We start from the raw sequence: 21,665 nt of genomic DNA on the forward strand, positions 1-21,665 counted from the left end.
TGCATCAACAAAGTATTGAGCAAAGGCTGTGAATACTTACATTGCCGTGATTTCTTAGATTTTTATTTTTAATAAATTAGCAAAATAAAATAAAATTTTAAAAGCCCTTTGTCATACTGTCATTATGAATGATTTATTCAGCACACACGCACAAACAAAATCTCTCATTTACAAAACAAATCAAAAGAAAACAAACTTTTACATACAATGAATTTGTTGGTTCACGATATGTTTTTTATTTATCACTCTTATAGCTTTTTTTGTTACAGAAATAATGGATTAGTATTTGTTTTATATGTATTTCCCCAAACTTCAATACAATAAGTCATATAAGGAACAAGTAATGAGTGATACAATGAAACCAGCAGATGCTGGGGGAGAAAGTATTGAGCTTTGTACAAGATAGCAATAACTTTTGATATTTTAGACTCAACATGTTTTATATGAGTTTGCCACAGAGCTTATCATAAACAAAAACTCCAAGAAATTTAGTTTGAGATACAATTGCAATTTCAACACCATTCAACAACAATTTACTGCTTAAATTTCTAGGCTTATTTCCAAATATGATGCACTTAGTTTTACCGAAATTAAGTGATAATTTATTAGAGTCAAACCAATATTTATTATGGGGTGTTGTGAGTAAAATTTTGAGGGAACAAAAATTAATTTACTCCATTTTGGAATAAGGCTGTAACATAAAGTGTGGAAAAAGTGAAGCGCTGTGAATACTTTCCGGATACACCGTATCTATGATATGACAGTATCGCATTATCATCATCATCATTATCTTGTAGTGTATGACCGGCTTAACGGTTGGAATTTTGGACGCTGACAAAGAACTGGGAGCTGTTAGAGTACACAAAGCAAATATTGATACCCTAAAAATGCCAAAAAATCCAAGACTAACACTGAGTAGTGTTGGAATATCTCCATTTCAAACAGCTCATACAGTATTATCCTCTGCTCTGCTGTCTACCATCATCACTGGTCTTTAAAGTACTTCTAATGTCACCACAGTAATGGCCAAATACACTATCTTCAAAGTGGGGGCTAATTTTACTCGTCAAGTCAGTAAATGGTTGGTAATCCTGCTGACTAAACATAAATGCTAATCATTTACTGACTAAAACCACAGAGATGTGTTAATAACAGTAGTTTCCTGGTAATTTACATGCCATTTAACTGGACTGGAAGACTGTCTATTTTTATTCATTATAAAGTCTCAGCTGGCTGGAGGATTGTGAGATTTAAAATATGATTTGCTTATAAGCTGCCAGTCAAAGCTCGTCATCTGTGGGGAGCTCGGAGTAGAACCGTTGCTCCTTCGTGTTGAAAGGAGCCAGTTGAGGTGGTTCGGGCATCTGGTAAGGATGCCTCCTGGGTGCCTCCCGAGGGAGGTGTTCCAGGCACATCCATCTGGGAGGAGACCCCAGGGAAGACCCAGGACTAGGTGGAGAGATTATATCTCCACAACACCTTGGGATCCCCCAGTCAGAGGTGGTCAATGTGGACAGGGAAAGGGAAGTTTGGGGTCCCCTGCTAGAGCTGTTGCCCCCGCGACCCAAGCCGGATAAACGGTTGAAGATGATGATGATGATGAAGGAGAAGACTCTGGTCCAAAAAAAAAAAAAAATGACTGTTTAAAGCATCATCTTGTATTTCAAAACAATGCATCAGATAAAATGAACTGATACACATACTAAATTAAAGCCTTGTATTTTGCTTCAAAGCACAAAAATATTTGTGACTGTGCTCAGGTTGGATTGATTTATGCATACTTTTTGTTACATGGAAAATGCTTTGTTTGGCAGCATACCTTGATCTTCTCTGAACTGTAGTGCAGACTCTTTTGCTTGGAGGAGTTCCTTGACTCAGCATGGTGCCCATTTCTAAGCAATGCTAGATCCTTTCTGACAAAAACAGATTTAGATGTGTGCGAAAAATAGGAGAAAAGCAAGGCAACAGTGAACATGTTGTTCCATGTAGAATGATAACCTACCACTTTTGTTCTGTGACTGCCTTCTTCCAAGGATTATCCATCATCATAATCACTTACTGAGGTGTTGCTGGGCCAGTAGCATAGATGTACATTTACGCTACCTGTCGATACCTGCAGCAGTAACGGGCGGGTATCCCAATACCTGCCTGCTGTGCATAAAGTGATGACGTCACAGCATGCGCAACCCAAGACCTGTCTGCAGACGATAACATGAAAAGGCGAGAAGTGTGTGTGTGTTGGTCCCAATATGGATATTCCGGATGATTTTCTCATGGATAGTCCAATAATGAACAGCAGCCAAAGCAGCCAGCTTGATGAGTACGCACTGGCGAATTTGGAAAGCAGCGCGGTACCACAGCCAACACAACAAAACTTAAAGTGAGCCAATGTTTTATGTATGCGTTTGCTGGGTGTCGTGCGTTTTGAAATGACATTAAATATTGTTAATGTGATTCCACGTGTTGTGTATCTCAGTAAATGATAATAATGCAAACAACATGCAGTGGTCATGCGGTACGCATTTTCTGTGTCCCTCTGTCCATGTCCAGTCGCCAAAATAACAGATATTCGCCTCGTCTAACTCAGGCGAATATCTGTTATTTTGGCGACTGGGCACGGATGTCGGGCCTCTGAAAATGCATACCACCCTCCAAAAGCATGTTATTGTATTAGTATCAAGATTTATGTAACTCGCTAAAGCAAGGTGTACAAACAGAATAAAAAATGTTGACTTTCAATGGTAGTCTTCTGTTTGGTAATACCTACTCATTGATCACACTGCAAGATTTAGATCATTTTTCCACCACTGTTAATATGTAGTGTTATAATGTGTACTCTACCTTCGCCTACGCTTGCAGAAATAAATTCCCACAGCAGTGTTTATATTTGATCATGAGTTCACCTCAGACTGGCTTCTTTTTTCGAGAACCACCAAGTTCTCTTTTGAATCATTGTGAAACCACTGAACTTGTCACTGAGACTGATGGTCAACTCAAGTGGTGTAGGGAAATTTCACACCATCTTTTGGATTAGGGAAGTGTGTCTGCTTCCTATGTTTGACATATGAGGGGCATGATGACATAATGAAAACTACTAAATTCACATGACTCATAAGTCTTAATTCTAAATGATCTAAAATATCGATGAAATACACACTGCATCACAGCAGAATTGTACATACAGTTACTAAAAATCCTATATCTAGGGCTGCCTTGTGGCTTACCATATAATATATGAAGCTGACTGGTGTGTGTGTCACTATGCGCAGCCACAGTAATTAAGCAATTGATCCCAAACTTGCTATGCTATGACTGTGGGCACCAAGGGGGAGGTCACTGGGCCCCGTAGGTGAAAGCATACATGCACAAACACACACGTACACACACAGACCCACACACGGTCAGCCTTATATAATGGATCACAACCTGCTCACTGGAGCCCTTATTTTCACAGTTCACGTGGTACTCGGGTCAGGAAGCAAGAATCACACTTTACTAAGGTGCGCTTTAATTACAATTCGAATGGGTCAGTGTGCACCGTGTGCCAGTTAAAGGAAGCGTTTTTTCCAATTAAAATGTGCCTGTTGTGTACGGCATGGCAGAGCATTGCCGAGATATGACATGCTATAACCTTTTTATCATCATTCACTTGTCTCATAAATGTCACAAATTTCTCTATGAAAAATTAATGATAACAACATACACAATGCAATGCAACTTACTACACCTTAATTAAAGTGACATGAAATATACAATGACATGACTAAAATCATCTCTATTATCTGTGGTAGAATGGGTAACTCAGCTAGTGTTATTTTATAGAAGATATGGGCATGACAGTCTTTTTGTGATTAATTGCAAATAAAGATGTTACAATTAATTAATGTAAGAGCTCTCAAAATCGTCACGAAGACATTCTTAAAAAAATGTATTATGCCGGTAGCTGGAACTTTAGACCGAGTGGAGCAACTCGCACGGAACATCCAGCAAAAATTATTGAAAATTATTGACAGTAAACATAAAACACTAAACGTTTCAAAGTCTGCAACACCCCCATTTCAAAATGTTGTACCAAAGTCCGTATCAAAAGGAAAATATTACCTGTTGTGCTAAATGGCATCTCATTACATCACCAACTATTTCAAAACAAATGCTTTGCAACATTCCAACAGATTTTCCACCCTCTAGTGTTGAAACATAGTACAACACAAGTGAACAAACTGGGATCGCAGTGTTGTGATTCAGAAATGATACTATTTTTCATCGTTAGTCAAGTAATTATCATCTGTGCCTCTCTCACAGACGGTCATCCTGTTTACTGTGACCTCTGTCTGCCTATGAGCGCCACTGTGCTCCTGTGGACACAGAAATTATCAAGTACGGTATCTGTTTATCCCCTGCCCTCTAAATAGGCACAACTGAAGGAGTTGAGGGTGAATTCCAAACTTCTGTTTAACTTTAACTATAAACATGGGAGGGTCAGATAAACATAGTTATTTATTTGCTAAGACAGGGTTTACGCGGCATAAAAAAAAAAAAAATAGTAATTTGGCCCAGTAATGTACACAAAAATGAGTCAAAAGTTAAAAACTTTCAACTTTTGCCGCTTAACGCAGTGACAAGGACAAACTAGAGCTTGTTTTATCTGTAATGAGGACATAAAGATGGACAGCAGGACATTGATTATAGTCACGCAGTTTAATAAGGTAAGCCTGAATAAAATGTGTCATTTACAGAGAGGAATTAATATACAACCACTTTTTAAGCTGCCATCAGAGCCAGGACTTCCTGTTTCAATTACAAAGCTGTGCAAAAGTCTAAAACTCTGTTTTATCTTTCAATTATGAAATTATTGTCTGCACCATTTGGATTAAACATGACGGCACCTCACATAGTCACCTACAGTCTGCCACTTGAGACCACAGAAGTTATGCAATAATGACCTGCATGACATGTTTCTACTGCTGACATGTGAACGCAGTGTACTATGTCTTACACAGAACTTGAGGCCCCTTGGTGTCAGTATTCATACCCAGATGTGGTAGCATAAGGCAGATGAGAGTCTACCACTCCCTGTGGACAAGACAACAGCCCATCACCAGTAAATGCTGGTTTCCATTTACAGCTATAAAAACCTTTATTGTTAGTATAACTTGTTGAAGTCATAATAAGAATCAGCTTTATAGTGACTTCTTAATGTACTCGTACACCTCAGCATATATGGAAGCAAAATGTCGTCGTCCATCGTCAGGCAAAAATAAGTCACACTGCAAAACAATGAACAAACACACTACAGTCAATACTGCACTGACTCCCTAATGTCTAAATGGCCATCCTCAGCAAATGGCAATAGTAGTGATGGGGACAAACATCTGACACACTTATTAAAGGATGTCGCATCTTACTTAACGTGCTGTTCAACAACACAACATCAAAGTACGTATTTGCAATGGTGGGCACAGTTCCGCTAATCCACTAACCGCTAATTATCTAAGCTAATGTTTTCATTATCGGATTAGCTTTTCAGATAACTTTGAAAACCATCAGCGGACTAATTATCTTCTGATAAATTTTGGTCCAATAAATTTTAGGCCGCTAACCTATTTTTGCAGGCGTGGTGAACAAAGCTTAACAGTTACAAAAATCTATGAAGTCCGAAATCAAAGATTCGAGTACGTACCTGTTAAATGTTTTGCAGTAGACGCACAGCTCTATCCTCTGCAAAAAGAGGAGAGCTGGTTCCAGGAGAAACCGCTCTATCCTCTGCAAGCAAAGGAGAACTGGTCACAGAACTAGTCACAAAAGCTCATTTCTTTTGACTCCATCCTGATACAATGGCAATATCATCAATGATTAAAATTTTAATCAAACTAATTTGGACAAGTTATCTAAACGTTTTTACACTTTAAACATCACGTCTGAAGTTTTATAAAGTGAAAATATCAGGTATATGTTTTAGTTTTAAAGTAAAAGTAAGTCCCTTCGGCTGCTCCCTTGTTTGCACTCGGGGTCGCCACAGCAAATCCAAGGTGGATCTGCATGTTGAACTGGCATAGGTTTTACGCCGGATGCCCTTCCTGACGCAACTCCACATTACATGGAGAAATGTGGCAGGGGTGGGATTTGAACCCGGAACCTTCTGCACTGAAACCAAACGCATTAACCACTTGGCCACCACCCCTAGTTTTAAAGTAATGCACTAATCTTGAAGGTTTTAGTGTGGACATTGTGTCTCCACAAAGTGCATTATGGGTAATCTCAGTAGATTCACAACAGGAGTAATGCATTTGTGACACTCTGATCAGGCTGCACACAGATAACAGCATTAAACCCTTTGTATATTGTGCCTAAAACTCTTGTGAATATATTATCTGGGTTTATAGACGTTGTTATTGTGTTTTGTTTTATGTAAAATGCCAGAAGCAGCTCAGGTTGCTTCTCCATTATTTTCAATTGGAATCATTGTGAGCTGCAACGCTTCATGTTCTTTAACGTCTTGCTTTCGTCAAACACTGACTGTCCTCTTTGTTCCATAGTAATATATATAAGATGCCTGAAATTCAGTTCGCATTTATTAAATTCCACATATCTTAAATGTAGCAGACACGGACAAATTATTTATTTGGAATAATAAATGATCCGTATGAAAACTGAAAGTTTTAAGGGTCTCCTCTGCCATCTGCTGGCCAGTATGTTCATGGCAGTATTCGTCCTAAGTACTAAGCATCTGGGCACCAGTAGATGGCAGTGTTCTATTTATTTTGACTCCGGTTATATCAGACGGTTGGTCCAAAATCAACTTTTGGCTTTTGGCAAATAGCTTTGTTTTACAAATTTAAAAATGGCATATTTTACAAAAGCACATTTATATGTAAACACCAACACACACACCTCACATTAACGTGTTGATTTTAACATAGAATGAATGAGTCAACCAATCAGTGTTAGTGGAGGCTAATTTACCCATAATCCCTTTGGCATCTGTCTGTTTTTGCTACAAAACTTCAGAATTAGTGCATTATTTAAAATTAAAGATATTGTTATATTTTAACTTTGTACAAATGACAAAATTGATATTATGGAGTTATTCTATCTGTATTAATTTTATTTACACTTCAAAACCATAAGTCAGCACTGCTTTATTTTCCAAGACCTCTGCTTCACGGCGACACTGCTACTGCGCCATGAGTTGAGCTTCGCTGCTCCTCTCAACTGCTATGTAGTAAACAGGAGCTTCCAGCAGTAGGCAGGGCGCAACAAAGACAAAAGTGCTGACTCATTGTTTGGGTCTGTGGTTGTCTTTGACACTACCAGAAGTGATTCAGCTTGTTAGTTGCAAGTGTACCGGAGACAATACTGAAAGTTATCGATTATCAGTTAGCTGTAGCTTCTGATAATTTTTTGGGTGGTTTATCAGTTTAGCTCCATAAAAAGTAACTTTTCAGTTGATTATCTGTTATCAAAGCTAACTTTTTGGTAAGCTGTGCCCACCACTGCTTATTTGTGATTTTAAGTAACATGGTCACAATCAGTAGTTGCTGATGTGCTTTATTGCTAATTAAATCTCTCGCTTAGCGAGTCAACGTTTTACATGGAATTTCTCATGGGTGATGTCAGTCTGAGTAAATGTAGAAACTGCACAACAGTGAACACACCAAGTGAAACGAACGTGCAACATGAGATTATAAACTACCGACCATTCATACAAAAGTGATGGCTCAGCATTCATTCAGATCAGTGGACCTGCAAGCAGACTCTTGGAAAAACTCGAGAATACATTACTTTCAGGAGCTTCAGGACTTTCTACGAGCTAGCAGATGTGCATGAGCGTCATGTGCGCCACCAAGTTCGGTGCTCTGTACAGAGAGGAGATGACACACTTCAGTCCCAATTCTTAATTTTTCAAAAGACTGTCTGATTTTATATCCAGATGTGTGGCATCTGCTTTACCAAAGGACAAAGCTGTTTTAATGTGGTTATAACTGGGGCTGTGAACGCACATATGGAACTCTCCAGGGCGCCATTGAACCTGTTTTTTTAAATTAGTTAGTTGTGTCAAATGTCCTTTTTAGTTTTAGTCATATTTAGCCATTCACATTTTTATTTAGCCATGTTTTTGTTGACTAAATGTCTGTTAATTTCAGTTTAGTTTTAGTAAAAAAATAACTGAATGTATCTTAGTTTCATTTCAGCTGAGACATTTCAGTCTTTTTGATTAAAAAAAACAAACAAACAGTATTTCTGATTATGTTTCAGTCAATGTAGTGTTTCACACATCTCAAATACTGAATGTTATTATCTGACAAAATACACTTGTTGAATTATTGAAGGCTTTGGTATTTTCTCCAATAATTTAAATTTGCAAGTCTTCCGCCAGATACAATTAGACATTAGTTTTCTTGTAAATCAAAGTCTTTTGAAATTAAACAATTGTTGGCTCTAGTTATTCCTTTGCATGTTCAGAATTGGCTGGAAATGTGTTAATACAAAGCAACTAAAATAAAATAAATAATTCAGACTTGTAATATTTTTATCTATTGTAAGAGCCACAACTTGAGCCAATTAATTTAAATATGATGCACACTTCATATTTTATTATTTTGTTATATTTCATGTTAGTTTGTTGACATATTAGTCATAAATAATGTTAAAAACAAATTATTATGTGGATGGATGAAGCATTTGCTGTCATGTTAAAAAAACTACATACAGTATCTTTAATCTGGGTCTCAGAGAGCTGATCAGACACGTCAACACTGTCAGAGTCTAAATTAAAACTATTTATTTCATTAAATGTTGCCACTGGCATCAGACAGATTTACTCTGCAGCATGTTTATTACGTATTTATTCTTTTTAATGTGTAGCGTGACCTGTGATGTAATTAGTGCTGTTGCATTCTTAAATGTGCAGTTATTAAACACAAATGTTTTGGCTTTTAGGTTCGTAGTTTGTAATAAAATGTAAGTTAACTTTTCTGCAGGCTGGTGTCTGCTCTCGTGGCCTTTACAGATCGATGCTCAAACACACGGCAGGCTGACACCTACTGCAGACAGGAGCAAAATCAAACAAAAACAGACAACATTATTTTAAAAACTGATTTTTGAATGTTTGGAATGCGCGGCTGTCCTGTGCATTCTCAAATGCACCCACAGAACATTTTATATGTTGCGTCCAGCCTTGATGTTTATTCCTCAGGACTGCGTCAGCATCAATGCTGCTGAATGTGACACATTCTGGAAACATTTCAAAGCGTAAGAGATTGTAAATAAAAAAAAAAGGAGAGAGATTTATTCCAGTTTTTATTTCACGCAAAACATTTAGTCTCGCCTTTTGTCATCAACAATAATGCATGTTAATTTTGTCTTAGCGTTTTAGAACACTGACGTAGTATCATTGTCTTCTGTTCATCATGAAAAAAAAAAAAAAACTGTCGCTGACGAAGATATTTCATCTTGTCTTGTCTGACAAAATTAACTCTACTTTAACCCAGCATATGTGAAACTGCCACGATGCTGGTTTGTATGCTGCCTGAACATGCAGCTGCATTTCTTACATGTTATTTTCAGGAGCTTCAGGACTTCCTACCAGTTCATGGATGTGCACAAGTGACGCACACTGCTCAATTCATTCACTGTGCTCTATACAGAGAAGAAACAACCCGCTTCACCCCAACTCTTAGTTTTTTTTTTTCACCAACACTGCATCGAAATTAATACAGTTATCCCTTTTACAATGAGTCACCATAACACGATATTACACTTATGTAAACTTTGCAATTAATTTGCTGCTCCGTTGTTAACATTAGTAGTAGTAGTTTGCCTACATTCCATTCAACAGTGTGCACTGGGACATTTGCGCAGAGTGACGTAAACACTGTGGGAAACACTCGGGGGGGAAAAAAAAGTACAGTGGAAGCTCGGTTTTAGTACTAAGCTGGTTCCTAAATGTTCTTAAACCAAGATGTTCATAAACTGAAACAAATTTTCCAATAAGAAATAATGTAAAATGGATTAATCTGTTCCTGGCCCCAAAAAGAACACTGTGTTTTTATCTTTTTCACATTTCATTCATAAAATCAGACAAAATACAAAGACAGGGATATTGTACAGTAATTATAATAAAATAGACAATTTAATTTCACTTTACCTTTACAAACCAGACTTCACGGCGTACATGGATGGTGAAGGGGACAGATGTTACTGTCCTAACTGTCCATTAAGACAGCAGCATCTGACTAGCTGTCTAACATCAAACTAACATCTGTCTCTGTGCAGAACAAGCTCTCTCAGCTTGGCATGCCCGACTCCACTTGCAGGTGGATCACTGACTTCCTGTCCAACAGGAGGCAGCATGTGAAGCTGGGGAGGCACGTCTCCAACACATGGCCCATCGGTACCAGATCACCCCCCCCCCGCCCCCCCAACAAGGCTGCGTTCTTTCCCCTCTATTCTTCTCCCTGTACACCAACAGCTGCACCTCCACCCACCAGTCTGTGAAGCTCCTGAAGTTCACAGACGATACAGCCCTCATCAAACTCGTGCCTGATGGGCACGGACAAGAGATTGATCACCTAGGGTCCTGGTACACACAAAACAATCTTGAGCTCAATGCCCTCAAGACAGTGGAGATGGTTGTTGACTTCAGAAAGAACCCAGTCCCGGCCAGCCCCATCACCCCTGTGTGACTCCCCAGTCGCCACTGTGGAGTCATTCTGTTACCTGGGGATCAACATCACCCAGGATCTCAAGTGGGAGCTCTCTCACTAAGACAGCACAACAAAGGATGTACTTTTTGTTGCAGCTAAGGAAGTTCAACCTGCCAAAAACAATGATGGTGAAGTTCTACACTGCCATCATTGAGTCCATCAACTTCTCCTCCATCACTGTCTGGTATGCTGCTGCCACTGCTAAGGACAGGTGCGGACTGCAGTGTATCATCCAGACAGCAGAGAAAGTGATCAACTGCAATCTCCCATCCCTACAGGACTTGTACACCTCCAGGGCACTGAGGCAAGCAAGGAAGATAGTGGCTGATCCCTCTCACCCATAACACAAACTTTTTGCCACCCTCCCCTCAAGACCCCATCAAGACTTAAAGCTCAAGACACAAAAACAGCTTCTTCCCGTCCACAGCTGGACTTATATATAAAGCCAGAGACCCCCATTTGAACATGGTTTTGCCCATTTGTTTATTTGACTCCTTTACTTTTTTACAGAAGTATTTTTTCCTTTTATTTTATTGTCGTTTATGCACCAATGACACCAGATCAAATTTCTTGTATGTGAGAACTTACTTGGCAATAAATTCAATTCTGAAAAAAATACGCAGCTCATAACTTTTAATGTCCACAACAAAGTAAACCGTTAGGAGAACCACCACGCAGTCCCAAAAAGTGTGATTTAGTAAACAACCAAACACAAAACAAAAATAACCATTCTTCTTTAGAATTTATTGGCAGATTGCAACCAACATGGTGCATTACCGCCACCTACTGCCTCGGAGTTGTTCGTGCACCACAACTTTGTTCGAAAAGTGATGCATTTTTTGTTCAGAAAATATGTTTGTGAACCGATTTTTTCATAAAGAGAGCCATTCAAAAAATGAGGTTACACTGTACTTAGTTTCTGGAAGTCTCTGTAGCTGTTTGTTTTGATTATTGGATGCTTCCAGACAATTCACCGAATATACATATCACATATCACGGGTATACATTACCACATAGCCTCAAATAGCCAAATTCTAACTTATTATGAATTCTGTGCAACATGTCCATTAAACAATGACATGTTCAAAAATGACACAACCTCATACATTAAAAGATTAAAACACACACACACACACACCAATAATGCCAGTGAAAATGACTTAAAGTAGATCTGCTTTGAAATAAATGTGGTCAGATCTCAGAAAGAAATAGCTGATATGTATTTATAAGACCCTTATGAATGCAGTAAAGTAAATCTACAAGCCCAAATTTTTAATTCAGCTGAGAAATCTTCATTTAAAAATGACAAATTTGCAGCTAAAATTTGGCCCTCTGCGAAAACTGTTTGTACATCCGGGACATTGCCGTGACGTAAGAGAGAAGACAGAGTGCTAGCACCTTCAGTCCGATCCTGCGCGTTGAGTGACTGCAATACTAGCTATTTCTCAATTCGACCGCTTGAAAATGGCCGCCGAATTGTCGGACAATTTATTTCAAAGCAGGTCTACTTTAATATCACATGTAGTGCGGCCCATTTCCACAAGCTGCTATGTCTTACAAATGCCTGTACATCAGGGATGGGCAACAAAGGCCAAGACAGTGCAGGTTTTCTTTACAGTTTTTCGAGAGAGTCTTGGATTTTGGATCCAGACGTGTGTGGTGTCTTCTGTTTGTACCAGAGGATGACACTGTTTTAATTTCATGGGGCCTGATAATGTTGTCCCCATCTGTATTCAAAGAAAATGCATGTCTGCGCTACACTCTGGTCTCAGCATTTTGTTGACATCTGTGAGTTGAATTAAATTCATTTTAATCACATTTATCATGGCCTTTGCATCAATTTATCATATTTCTAATTTATCACAATACTGCAAAAAATTGATTACTCATTCTGACCTAAACAAGATACTGATGAACTACCACTGGAATACTTACAGTTGAGTAAAAATACAGACTGGGATTTGAAGCAGGAGCCTCATAGCGGTCCTGATCAGGAAACATCTTCTCCAAGACTAGGAAAGCCAGCAGGCCAACAATTACCCAAAGGCCCTGGGATATGTAGTGGTCTTGTTTAGCAGCTTGAAGGAAAGCAGAAGACATGCAAATTAATCACTGTAGAAAATATGTGACCAGTCAAAGCTTCTATTTTACTTCCCACTTGCAAAAAATCCCCTATCCAAATTTGTCCAGGTCAGAGGTGGGAAATCTTAGCTTCAGTGAGTAAAAGTCCTACCACATATTTGTTCCACGCACCCACTCAACCACATGATTCTAATTAGTTCATGCCTAGAAGGCAGGTAGGGGAGCTAATCAATGAAATCACCCGTTTTTGGTGCACAGGTAGAAGCAACACATGGTAGGACTTTTACTCATTGAACCCAGGGTTTCCCAACTCTGGTCCTGGTAGAACAAACAAAATGAGTGGCCCCTGAGGGGAATGTTGTTAATTTTTTTTCATATCTCCATTCATTTATACTAGTTATTACATTAATTTTGTTCTTTACTACATTTACAGTATATTACATCACACTACATTAATTTTGTTTCATTTGGTTGATCAATTCTGGACTGTGTGAACCTGTGTTTTATTTGGCATCTTAAAACAAGACTGAGACTGTGGGTCCAAAGGCCACTAGAACTGGGTATATTTGACCATAAATGTTCTTCCTCTTGGGGGCACATAAAAACGGCATGTTCTCTTCAGGGGGGATCTTTTTTCTTTGTCTTAACTTTCTGTTGGTATTTTTTTCCCCCTTTGGCTTTTGACTTTCTTGCTTTTTGTTATTTTGGTTTTGTGTGGTGGCCTTTGGTCTCTGTCTTTATTTTGCTTTTTTGAGATATATCCTATGATCTGTGTTTTTGTTATGCTCTTCCTCTTGCTTGCCTCTACTGGTGGTTGGCTCTCACTGCGGTATTGTATCACTTCCTGTTCTGGAGCACAGCGGTGTTTTGCTGTATCTGTTAGCTGTTTAATCTGCGCAGTTAGATTGATCTAGTTATCTAGATTACGATTTGTTTCCCAGTGTAATCTTTACGTGCCTTAACTAAAGCACTCCCTCTGCTGAATCACCTCTAAATTATTTACACATTATTCACTTTGCGTGTTTTTAGGAATCCGCTAGCTTAGCGTAGCTACTAGCTCTTAGCCGATTTAGCATGGCGGCTTCTCCTGTCTCTCCCGCACTTTTCTGCTCTGGGTGTGAAATGTTTAGTTATTCCTCGGCCTCCTTTAGCAGTAACGGTACTTGTAATAAGTGTAGCTTATTCATAGCTTTGGAGGCCAGGCTGGGCGAATTGGAGACTCGGCTCCGCACCGTGGAAAATTCTACAGCTGGCCAGGCCCCTGTAGTCGGTGCGGACCAAGGTAGCTTAGCCGCCGTTAGTTACCCCCTGGCAGATCCCGAGCAGCCGGGAAAGCAGGCCGACTGGGTGACTGTGAGGAGGAAGCATAGCTCTAAACAGAAGCCCCGTGTACACCGCCAACCCGTTCACATTTCTAACCGTTTTTCCCCACTCGACGACACACCCGCCGAGGATCAAACTCTGTTTTGAGAAATGTGAAGTTAGCGACACCAGCAACCATAGTCAATTGTCTTCCGGGGGCCAGAGCAGGCGACATTGAAGGAAATTTGAAACTGCTGGCTAAGGCTAAGCGTAAATTTGGTAAGATTGTAATTCACGTCGGCAGTAATGACACCCGGTTACGCCAATCGGAGGTCACTAAAATTAACACTGAATCGGTGTGTAACTTTGCAAAAACAATGTCGGACTCTGTAGTTTTCTCTGGGCCCCTCCCCAATCGGACCGGGAGTGACATGTTTAGCCGCATGTTCTCCTTGAATTGCTGGCTGTCTGAGTGGTGTCCAAAAAATGAGGTGGGCTTCATAGATAATTGGCAAAGCTTCTGGGGAAAACCTGGTCTTGTTAGGAGAGACGGCATCCATCCCACTTTGGATGGAGCAGCTCTCATTTCTAGAAATCTGGCCAATTTTCTTAAATCCTCCAAACCGTGACTATCCAGGGTTGGGACCAGGAAGCAGAGCTGTAGTCTTACACACCTCTCTGCAGCTTCTCTCCCCCTGCCATCCCCTCATTACCCCATCCCCGTAGAGACGGTGCCTGCTCCCAGACTACCAATAACCAGCAAAAATCTATTTAAGCATAAAAATTCAAAAAGAAAAAATAATATAGCACCTTCAACTGCACCACAGACTAAAACAGTTAAATGTGGTCTATTAAACATTAGGTCTCTCTCTTCTAAGTCCCTGTTGGTAAATGATATAATAATTGATCAACATATTGATTTATTCTGCCTTACAGAAACCTGGTTACAGCAGGATGAATATGTTAGTTTAAATGAGTCAACACCCCCGAGTCACACTAACTGCCAGAATGCTCGTAGCACGGGCCGGGGCGGAGGATTAGCAGCAATCTTGCATTCCAGCTTATTAATTAATCAAAAACCCAGACAGAGCTTTAATTCATTTGAAAGCTTGACTCTTAGTCTTGTCCATCCAAATTGGAAGTCCCAAAAAACAGTTTTATTTGTTATTATCTATCGTCCACCTGGTCGTTACTGTGAGTTTCTCTGTGAATTTTTAGACCTTTTGTCTGACTTAGTGCTTAGCTCAGATAAGATAATTATAGTGGGCGATTTTAACATCCACACAGATGCTGAGAATGACAGCCTCAACACTGCATTTAATCTATTATTAGACTCTACTGGCTTTGCTCAAAAAGTAAATGAGTCCACCCACCACTTTAATCATATCTTAGATCTTGTTCTGACTTATGGTATGGAAATAGAAGAATTAACAGTATTCCCTGAAAACTCCCTTCTGTCTGATCATTTCTTAATAACATTTACATTTACTCTGATGGACTACCCAGCAGTGGGGAATAAGTTTCATTACACTAGAAGTCTTTCAGAAAGCGCTGTAACTAGGTTTAAGGATATGATTCCTTCTTTATGTTCTCTAATGCCATATACCAACACAGTGCAGAGTAGCTACCTAAACTCTGTAAGTGAGATAGAGTATCTCGTCAATAGTTTTACATCCTCATTGAAGACAACTTTGGATGCTGTAGCTCCTCTGAAAAAGAGAGCTTTAAATCAGAAGTGCCTGACTCCGTGGTATAACTCACAAACTCGTAGCTTAAAGCAGATAACCCGTTAGTTGGAGAGGAAATGGCGTCTCACTAATTTAGAAGATCTTCACTTAGCCTGGAAAAAGAGTTTGTTGCTCTATAAAAAAGCCCTCCGTAAAAGTAGGACATCTTTCTACTCATCACTAATTGAAGAAAATAAGAACAACCCCAGGTTTCTTTTCAGCACTGTAGCCAGGCTGACAAAGAGTCAGAGCTCTACTGAGCTGAGTATTCCATTAACTTTAACTAGTAATGACTTCATGACTTTCTTTGCTAACAAAATTTTAACTATTAGAGAAAAAATTACTCATAACCATCCCAAAGACGTATTGTTATCTTTGGCTGCTTTCAGTGATGCCGGTATTTGGTTAGACTCTTTCTCTCCGATTGTTCTGTCTGGGTTATTTTCATTAGTTACTTCATCCAAACCATCAACATGTTTATTAGACCCCATTCCTACCAGGCTGCTCAAGGAAGCCCTACCATTATTTAATGCTTCGATCGTAAATATGATCAATCTATCTTTGTTAGTTGGCTATGTACCACAGGCTTTTAAGGTGGCAGTAATTAAACCATTACTTAAAAAGCCATCACTTGACCCAGCTATCTTAGCTAATTATAGGCCAATCTCCAACCTTCCTTTTCTCTCAAAAATTCTTGAAAGGGTAGTTGTAAAACAGCTAACTGATCATCTGCAGAGCAATGGTCTATTTGAAGAGTTTCAGTCAGGTTTTAGAATTCATCATAGTACAGAAACAGCATTAGTGAAGGTTACAAATGATCTTCTTATGGCCTCGGACAGTGGACTCATCTCTGTGCTTGTTCTGTTAGACCTCAGTGCTGCTTTTGATACTGTTGACCATAAAATTTTATTACAGAGATTAGAGCATGCCACAGGCATTAAAGGCACTGCGCTGCGGTGGTTTGAATCATATTTGTCTAATACATTACAATTTGTTCATGTAAATGGGGAATCTTCTTCACAGACTAAAGTTAATTATGGAGTTCCACAAGGTTCTGTGCTAGGACCAATTTTATTCACTTTATACATGCTTCCCTTAGGTAGTATTATTAGACGGTATTGCTTAAATTTTCATTGTTACGCAGATGATACCCAGCTTTATCTATCCATGAAGCCAGAGGACACACACCAATTAGCTAAACTGCAGGATTGTCTTACAGACATAAAGACATGGATGACCTCTAATTTCCTGCTTTTAAACTCAGATAAACTGAAGTTATTGTACTTGGCCCCACAAAACTTAGAAACATGGTGTCTAACCAGATCCTTACTCTGGATGGCATTACCCTGACCTCTAGTAACACTGTGAGAAATCTTGGAGTCATTTTTGATTAGGATATGTCATTCAAAGCGCATATTAAACAAATATGTAGGACTGCTTTTTTGCATTTACACAATATCTCTAAAATCAGAAAGGTCTTGTCTCAGAGTGATGCTGAAAAACTAATTCATGCATTTATTTCCTCTAGGCTGGACTATTGTAATTCATTATTATCAGGTTGTCCTAAAAGTTCCCTAAAAAGCCTTCAGTTAATTCAAAATGCTGCAGCTAGAGTACTGACGGGGACTAGAAGGAGAGAGCATATCTCACCCATATTGGCCTCTCTTCATTGGCTTCCTGTTAATTCTAGAATAGAATTTAAAATTCTTCTTCTTACTTATAAGGTTTTGAATAATCAGGTCCCATCTTATCTTAGGGACCTCGTAGTACCATATCACCCCAATAGAGCGCTTCGCTCTCAGACTGCAGGCTTACTTGTAGTTCCTAGGGTTTGTAAGAGTAGAATGGGAGGCAGAGCCTTCAGCTTTCAGGCTCCTCTCCTGTGGAACCAGCTCCCAATTCAGATCAGGGAGACAGACACCCTCTCTACTTTTAAGATTAGGCTTAAAACTTTCCTTTTTGCTAAAGCTTATAGTTAGGGCTGGATCAGGTGACCCTGAACCATCCCTTAGTTATGCTGCTATAGACGTAGACTGCTGGGGGGTTCCCATGATGCACTGTTTCTTTCTCTTTTTGCTCTGTATGCACTACTCTGCATTTAATCATTAGTGATTGATCTCTGCTCCCCTCCACAGCATGTCTTTTTCCTGGTTCTCTCCCTCAGCCCCAACCAGTCCCAGCAGAAGACTGCCCCTCCCTGAGCCTGGTTCTGCTGGAGGTTTCTTCCTGTTAAAAGGGAGTTTTTCCTTCCCACTGTAGCCAAGTGCTTGCTCACAGGGGGTCATTTTGACCGTTGGGGTTTTACATAATTATTGTATGGCCTTGCCTTACAATATAAAGCGCCTTGGGGCAACTGTTTGTTGTGATTTGGCGCTATATAAAAAAATTGATTGATTGATTGATTATGTCACATACATCTGAGCAATTAAAAAGACCACAGTTTTCCTCATCATTTTTGAGTCCTTCTGTATGATCAACTTCAACTTCAACTTTTTTTTTATATAGCGCCAAATCACAACAAACAGTTGCCCCCATGATCAACAAATATTTACAACAAGGGGGGAAGCCTGAAAATTTTGTTCATTACCTTGCAAAGGCTGCAGCGCATAGAGGGGGGTCTGTTGGACCTCTCATGGAAAAGTTTGAAATATCACATGCAATTTGTTGCAATTTGATGAAATATATAAGCTAAATGAGAGGTATTTCTTGATCCAATTTTCTTGCCCATTTTAATCATAAAGAGCATATTTTCCCATTGACAAGATGATGCGCCTATAATAATCTGTCACATGCATTAGAATATGGTATTATTATTATTATTATCATCATTTCATAAAACCACATATTTGTTGATATTTATGGTTCCATCCCTACACTTATCCAAATGTTTGATTGTGCTTTTAGAACACAACTGATAGTGTAATATCAATAAAGATCTGACAAAGTTGTACCTACCATTAATTAATACTCACCAACATCACTTTCAGTCCTCAGCAACACTGATTTGGGTTTAAATTTTATTATTGGTATTCACTTACATCAGTGGGAAAGGTAATAACATATTTTCCACCTCATTCTGACGTAAGCATTTTGGGGCTACTTACAATTTACGCGTAGTGCAAAACAATGCAAAAAAAGGTTTTCCACATTTGATTTCTACAAGAATGTTAAAAAAAAATTCAACATGAATATTTCATCTCCGTGTAGCAGAAGAAACTAAAGTAAAGATCTAGTTTGCATGAAGATGGTGTCTGATAGAACTGTGTGAAATAACTGGTATCATGTCAAATGACAAATTCATGGAGAATACTGCTGTCTGTGCCATCAACAATGTAATATAATAAGATGTAAGACTTACTGGAGGGTTATTTTTTCATATATACAATGGGGTTGGGGCGGGCTAGAATCAATTTCAATTTATAAAAGCGCCAACTCACGACAGCGTCGCCCCGAGGCACTTCACACAAACAGTTCAAAAACAATAAAAAAAAAAAAACACAAAAGATCAAAAAATAAAAGAATAAAATAAAAAAAATTAAAAAATAAAAGAATAAAATTGAAAAAGAATTTAAAAGGATGCAACGCTCTAACCATACCACTGATGAAACAGATGTGTCTTGAGTCTTGACTTGAATATCTCCACAGTATCAGTCTATCTTATTGACACTGGGAGACCATTCCATAGGACTGGGGCACAAGATGAGAAGGCTCTTTGACCCACAGACATTTTCTTCACCCTCCAAACACAAAGTAGTCCTGCATCCTGTGAGCGCAAAGCCCAGGCCAGTACATAGGGTTTAACCAGATGAACTGGGTAGATTAGTGCCAGTCCATGAACAATTTTATAGGCCAATAGCAGAACCTTAAAATCTGATCTCACAGAGACAGGCAGCCAATGGAGAGATGCCAGAACAGGTGTGATGTGGTCAAACTTTCTACTCCATGTCAAAAGTCTGGCAGCAGGATTCTGAACTAATTGGAGACCCCTAATACTGGACTGCGGTAACCCTGAAAATAGGACATTACAATAATCCAATCTGGAAGAAAAAAGCATGGATCAGGGTCTCGGCATCAGACATGGACAAATACTGCCATTTCCATCTAAGCAAGCCCACTTAAATTTATTCTTGATGAAAGTGTCACACTTTAATTTGTCTACCTATTGCAGAAAGTTTCCAGCCATGATTTGCTTTGTAGTTCACCAACACAATGCGGATGTTTTCAGAATGCCACAGAGTTTATGGCAAAATCTGCAACGACATCGCTCATTGGCTTCTGCCTGTACAATCACCAACTCTTGATGAATGGGATTGTATGTTACACTTATTTTTCAGTCTTGGATGTTTCGGATGAAGATGTGAAAATGTGAGGCTTCCTTTCCACTATTTCCAATCACTGGCTATGTTTACATGCCGTTAATATTTGGGATAAGGTCAATATTCCAGAAATAACCTGTTTACATGCTTAAGCAGACAGAGTTACTCCTGTATACATGGTCATTGGTATCATTTGGAATATCCCCATCTAAACAGCGACGCACGTCTTGCACCGGTGCTTGATTTGGTCTGGCGTTCGTGCAAATCCTGCTTTGCGTAACTTTTTGGCCACCTTCTTGTAAATGTCGCTATCTCGGTACTTTCTACCGTCAATAAAAGACATTATATTCATGTCTTTCACGATACTAATGAAGTACTCGGTTTCCTCCTTGCTCCAAAAGTGTGGTGCTGTGCTGCCGCGTCTGGATTTCCCCATGCTTGTTTACCTCTGCTTCTGTGGTGTCCGGTGGGTTGCGTGCGCCACATACAAGTAGTTGCCGTACTCAAAAGACCAAGATTCCTTGCGGATAGGACATGCGCAGAACAAAAAATAATGTTCCTTTCTATGGGGATATTCCGATGCGCGTTTATATGACCTGATATTTGGGTTAGAAAAGGAGTAACCCAGGGGTCATATTCGGGTTTTTAAAACCGGAATATGAACATATTCAGGTTTTTGCGGGTGTTTACATCGCCGTGCGCAACCAGGTTATTGCTAATATTCCAGTTATGAAAGGGTTATGAAAGGGTTATTGGCTGTATGTAAACGTAGTCTATGTTACAAACAATTCATTGTTCCGAGAAATATCTAATGAAAATCTGACCAGGATTGTGCCACAAGCGGGGAAGGAAAATTTTGTCATAGGCAGAAAAAACAAAAGAAAGAAGAAGAAAAAAAAAAACAAAAAAAAAACAAAACAGTCTTCTGCCAATTTCCAGAAGACTCACAACAATGAAAATTTCTACCACAACATAAGGCATTTCCAATAAGATTTCCTTTTTGGCCCAGAAAGCCACCCTTTTATTATATGTAGCTTCTTCATACTGTCACTGTCTGTCTGAATGTGTCTCGTGTTTAAGTGTGTTCCTTGAAGTGATCTTTCTCCTGTGATGAGCAATGGCTATCAAGTCAAAGTCTAACACCGTGATCTCGATCTTTAGAGAAAGGAGGTGTCAGACCCTCCCGCCACCACCCCAATGTATGCACACAGACACTACAGTAGAAAATGCAACATTAAATACGTGGAAGCACATATAATGGCAAGCTCCAGGTGTTGACTCATACCAGAGTGGTATGTACAGAAAACATGTACAGTATTGATTGCTCCATTTATTTCCATCAACATACTTGAACAAAGTCTGATCTGTTACTGAAGCTGTTGTAATACAGATTCCACGAACCCATGTTTATGTATATGATGTTAGAAGCAGACTGCTCCAAAAAATAAAAAATAAATAAAAAATCCTTGTTCCTTAAAGGACAAATATATCTCTTGTTAGCAACTTCCAAATGGGCACCGCAGTCTTGTTTG

At 39.2% G+C, this 21,665-nt stretch overlaps 1 protein-coding gene and 1 long non-coding RNA gene across 2 annotated transcripts in view; one reads left to right on the top strand and one right to left on the bottom strand.

Moving 5' to 3' along the window:
* The window catches only part of slc39a13 (solute carrier family 39 member 13), a 114,984-nt gene that overhangs the window by 56,327 nt on the left and 36,992 nt on the right, over nucleotides 1-21,665 (bottom strand). The window contains exon 4 of the mRNA XM_034191801.1: nucleotides 12,642-12,784. Coding sequence (XP_034047692.1) covers nucleotides 12,642-12,784 — 143 coding nt within the window. The remainder of the gene's footprint in view (nucleotides 1-12,641; nucleotides 12,785-21,665) is intronic.
* Nucleotides 1,843-12,776, top strand: LOC117529107. Its single transcript, XR_004565933.1, has 3 exons — nucleotides 1,843-1,936; nucleotides 12,307-12,311; nucleotides 12,644-12,776. It is a non-coding gene; the product is annotated as an uncharacterized LOC117529107 (long non-coding RNA).

This window comes from Thalassophryne amazonica, chromosome 2 (genome assembly GCF_902500255.1).
Source record: "Thalassophryne amazonica chromosome 2, fThaAma1.1, whole genome shotgun sequence".
NCBI lineage: Eukaryota > Metazoa > Chordata > Actinopteri > Batrachoidiformes > Batrachoididae > Thalassophryne > Thalassophryne amazonica.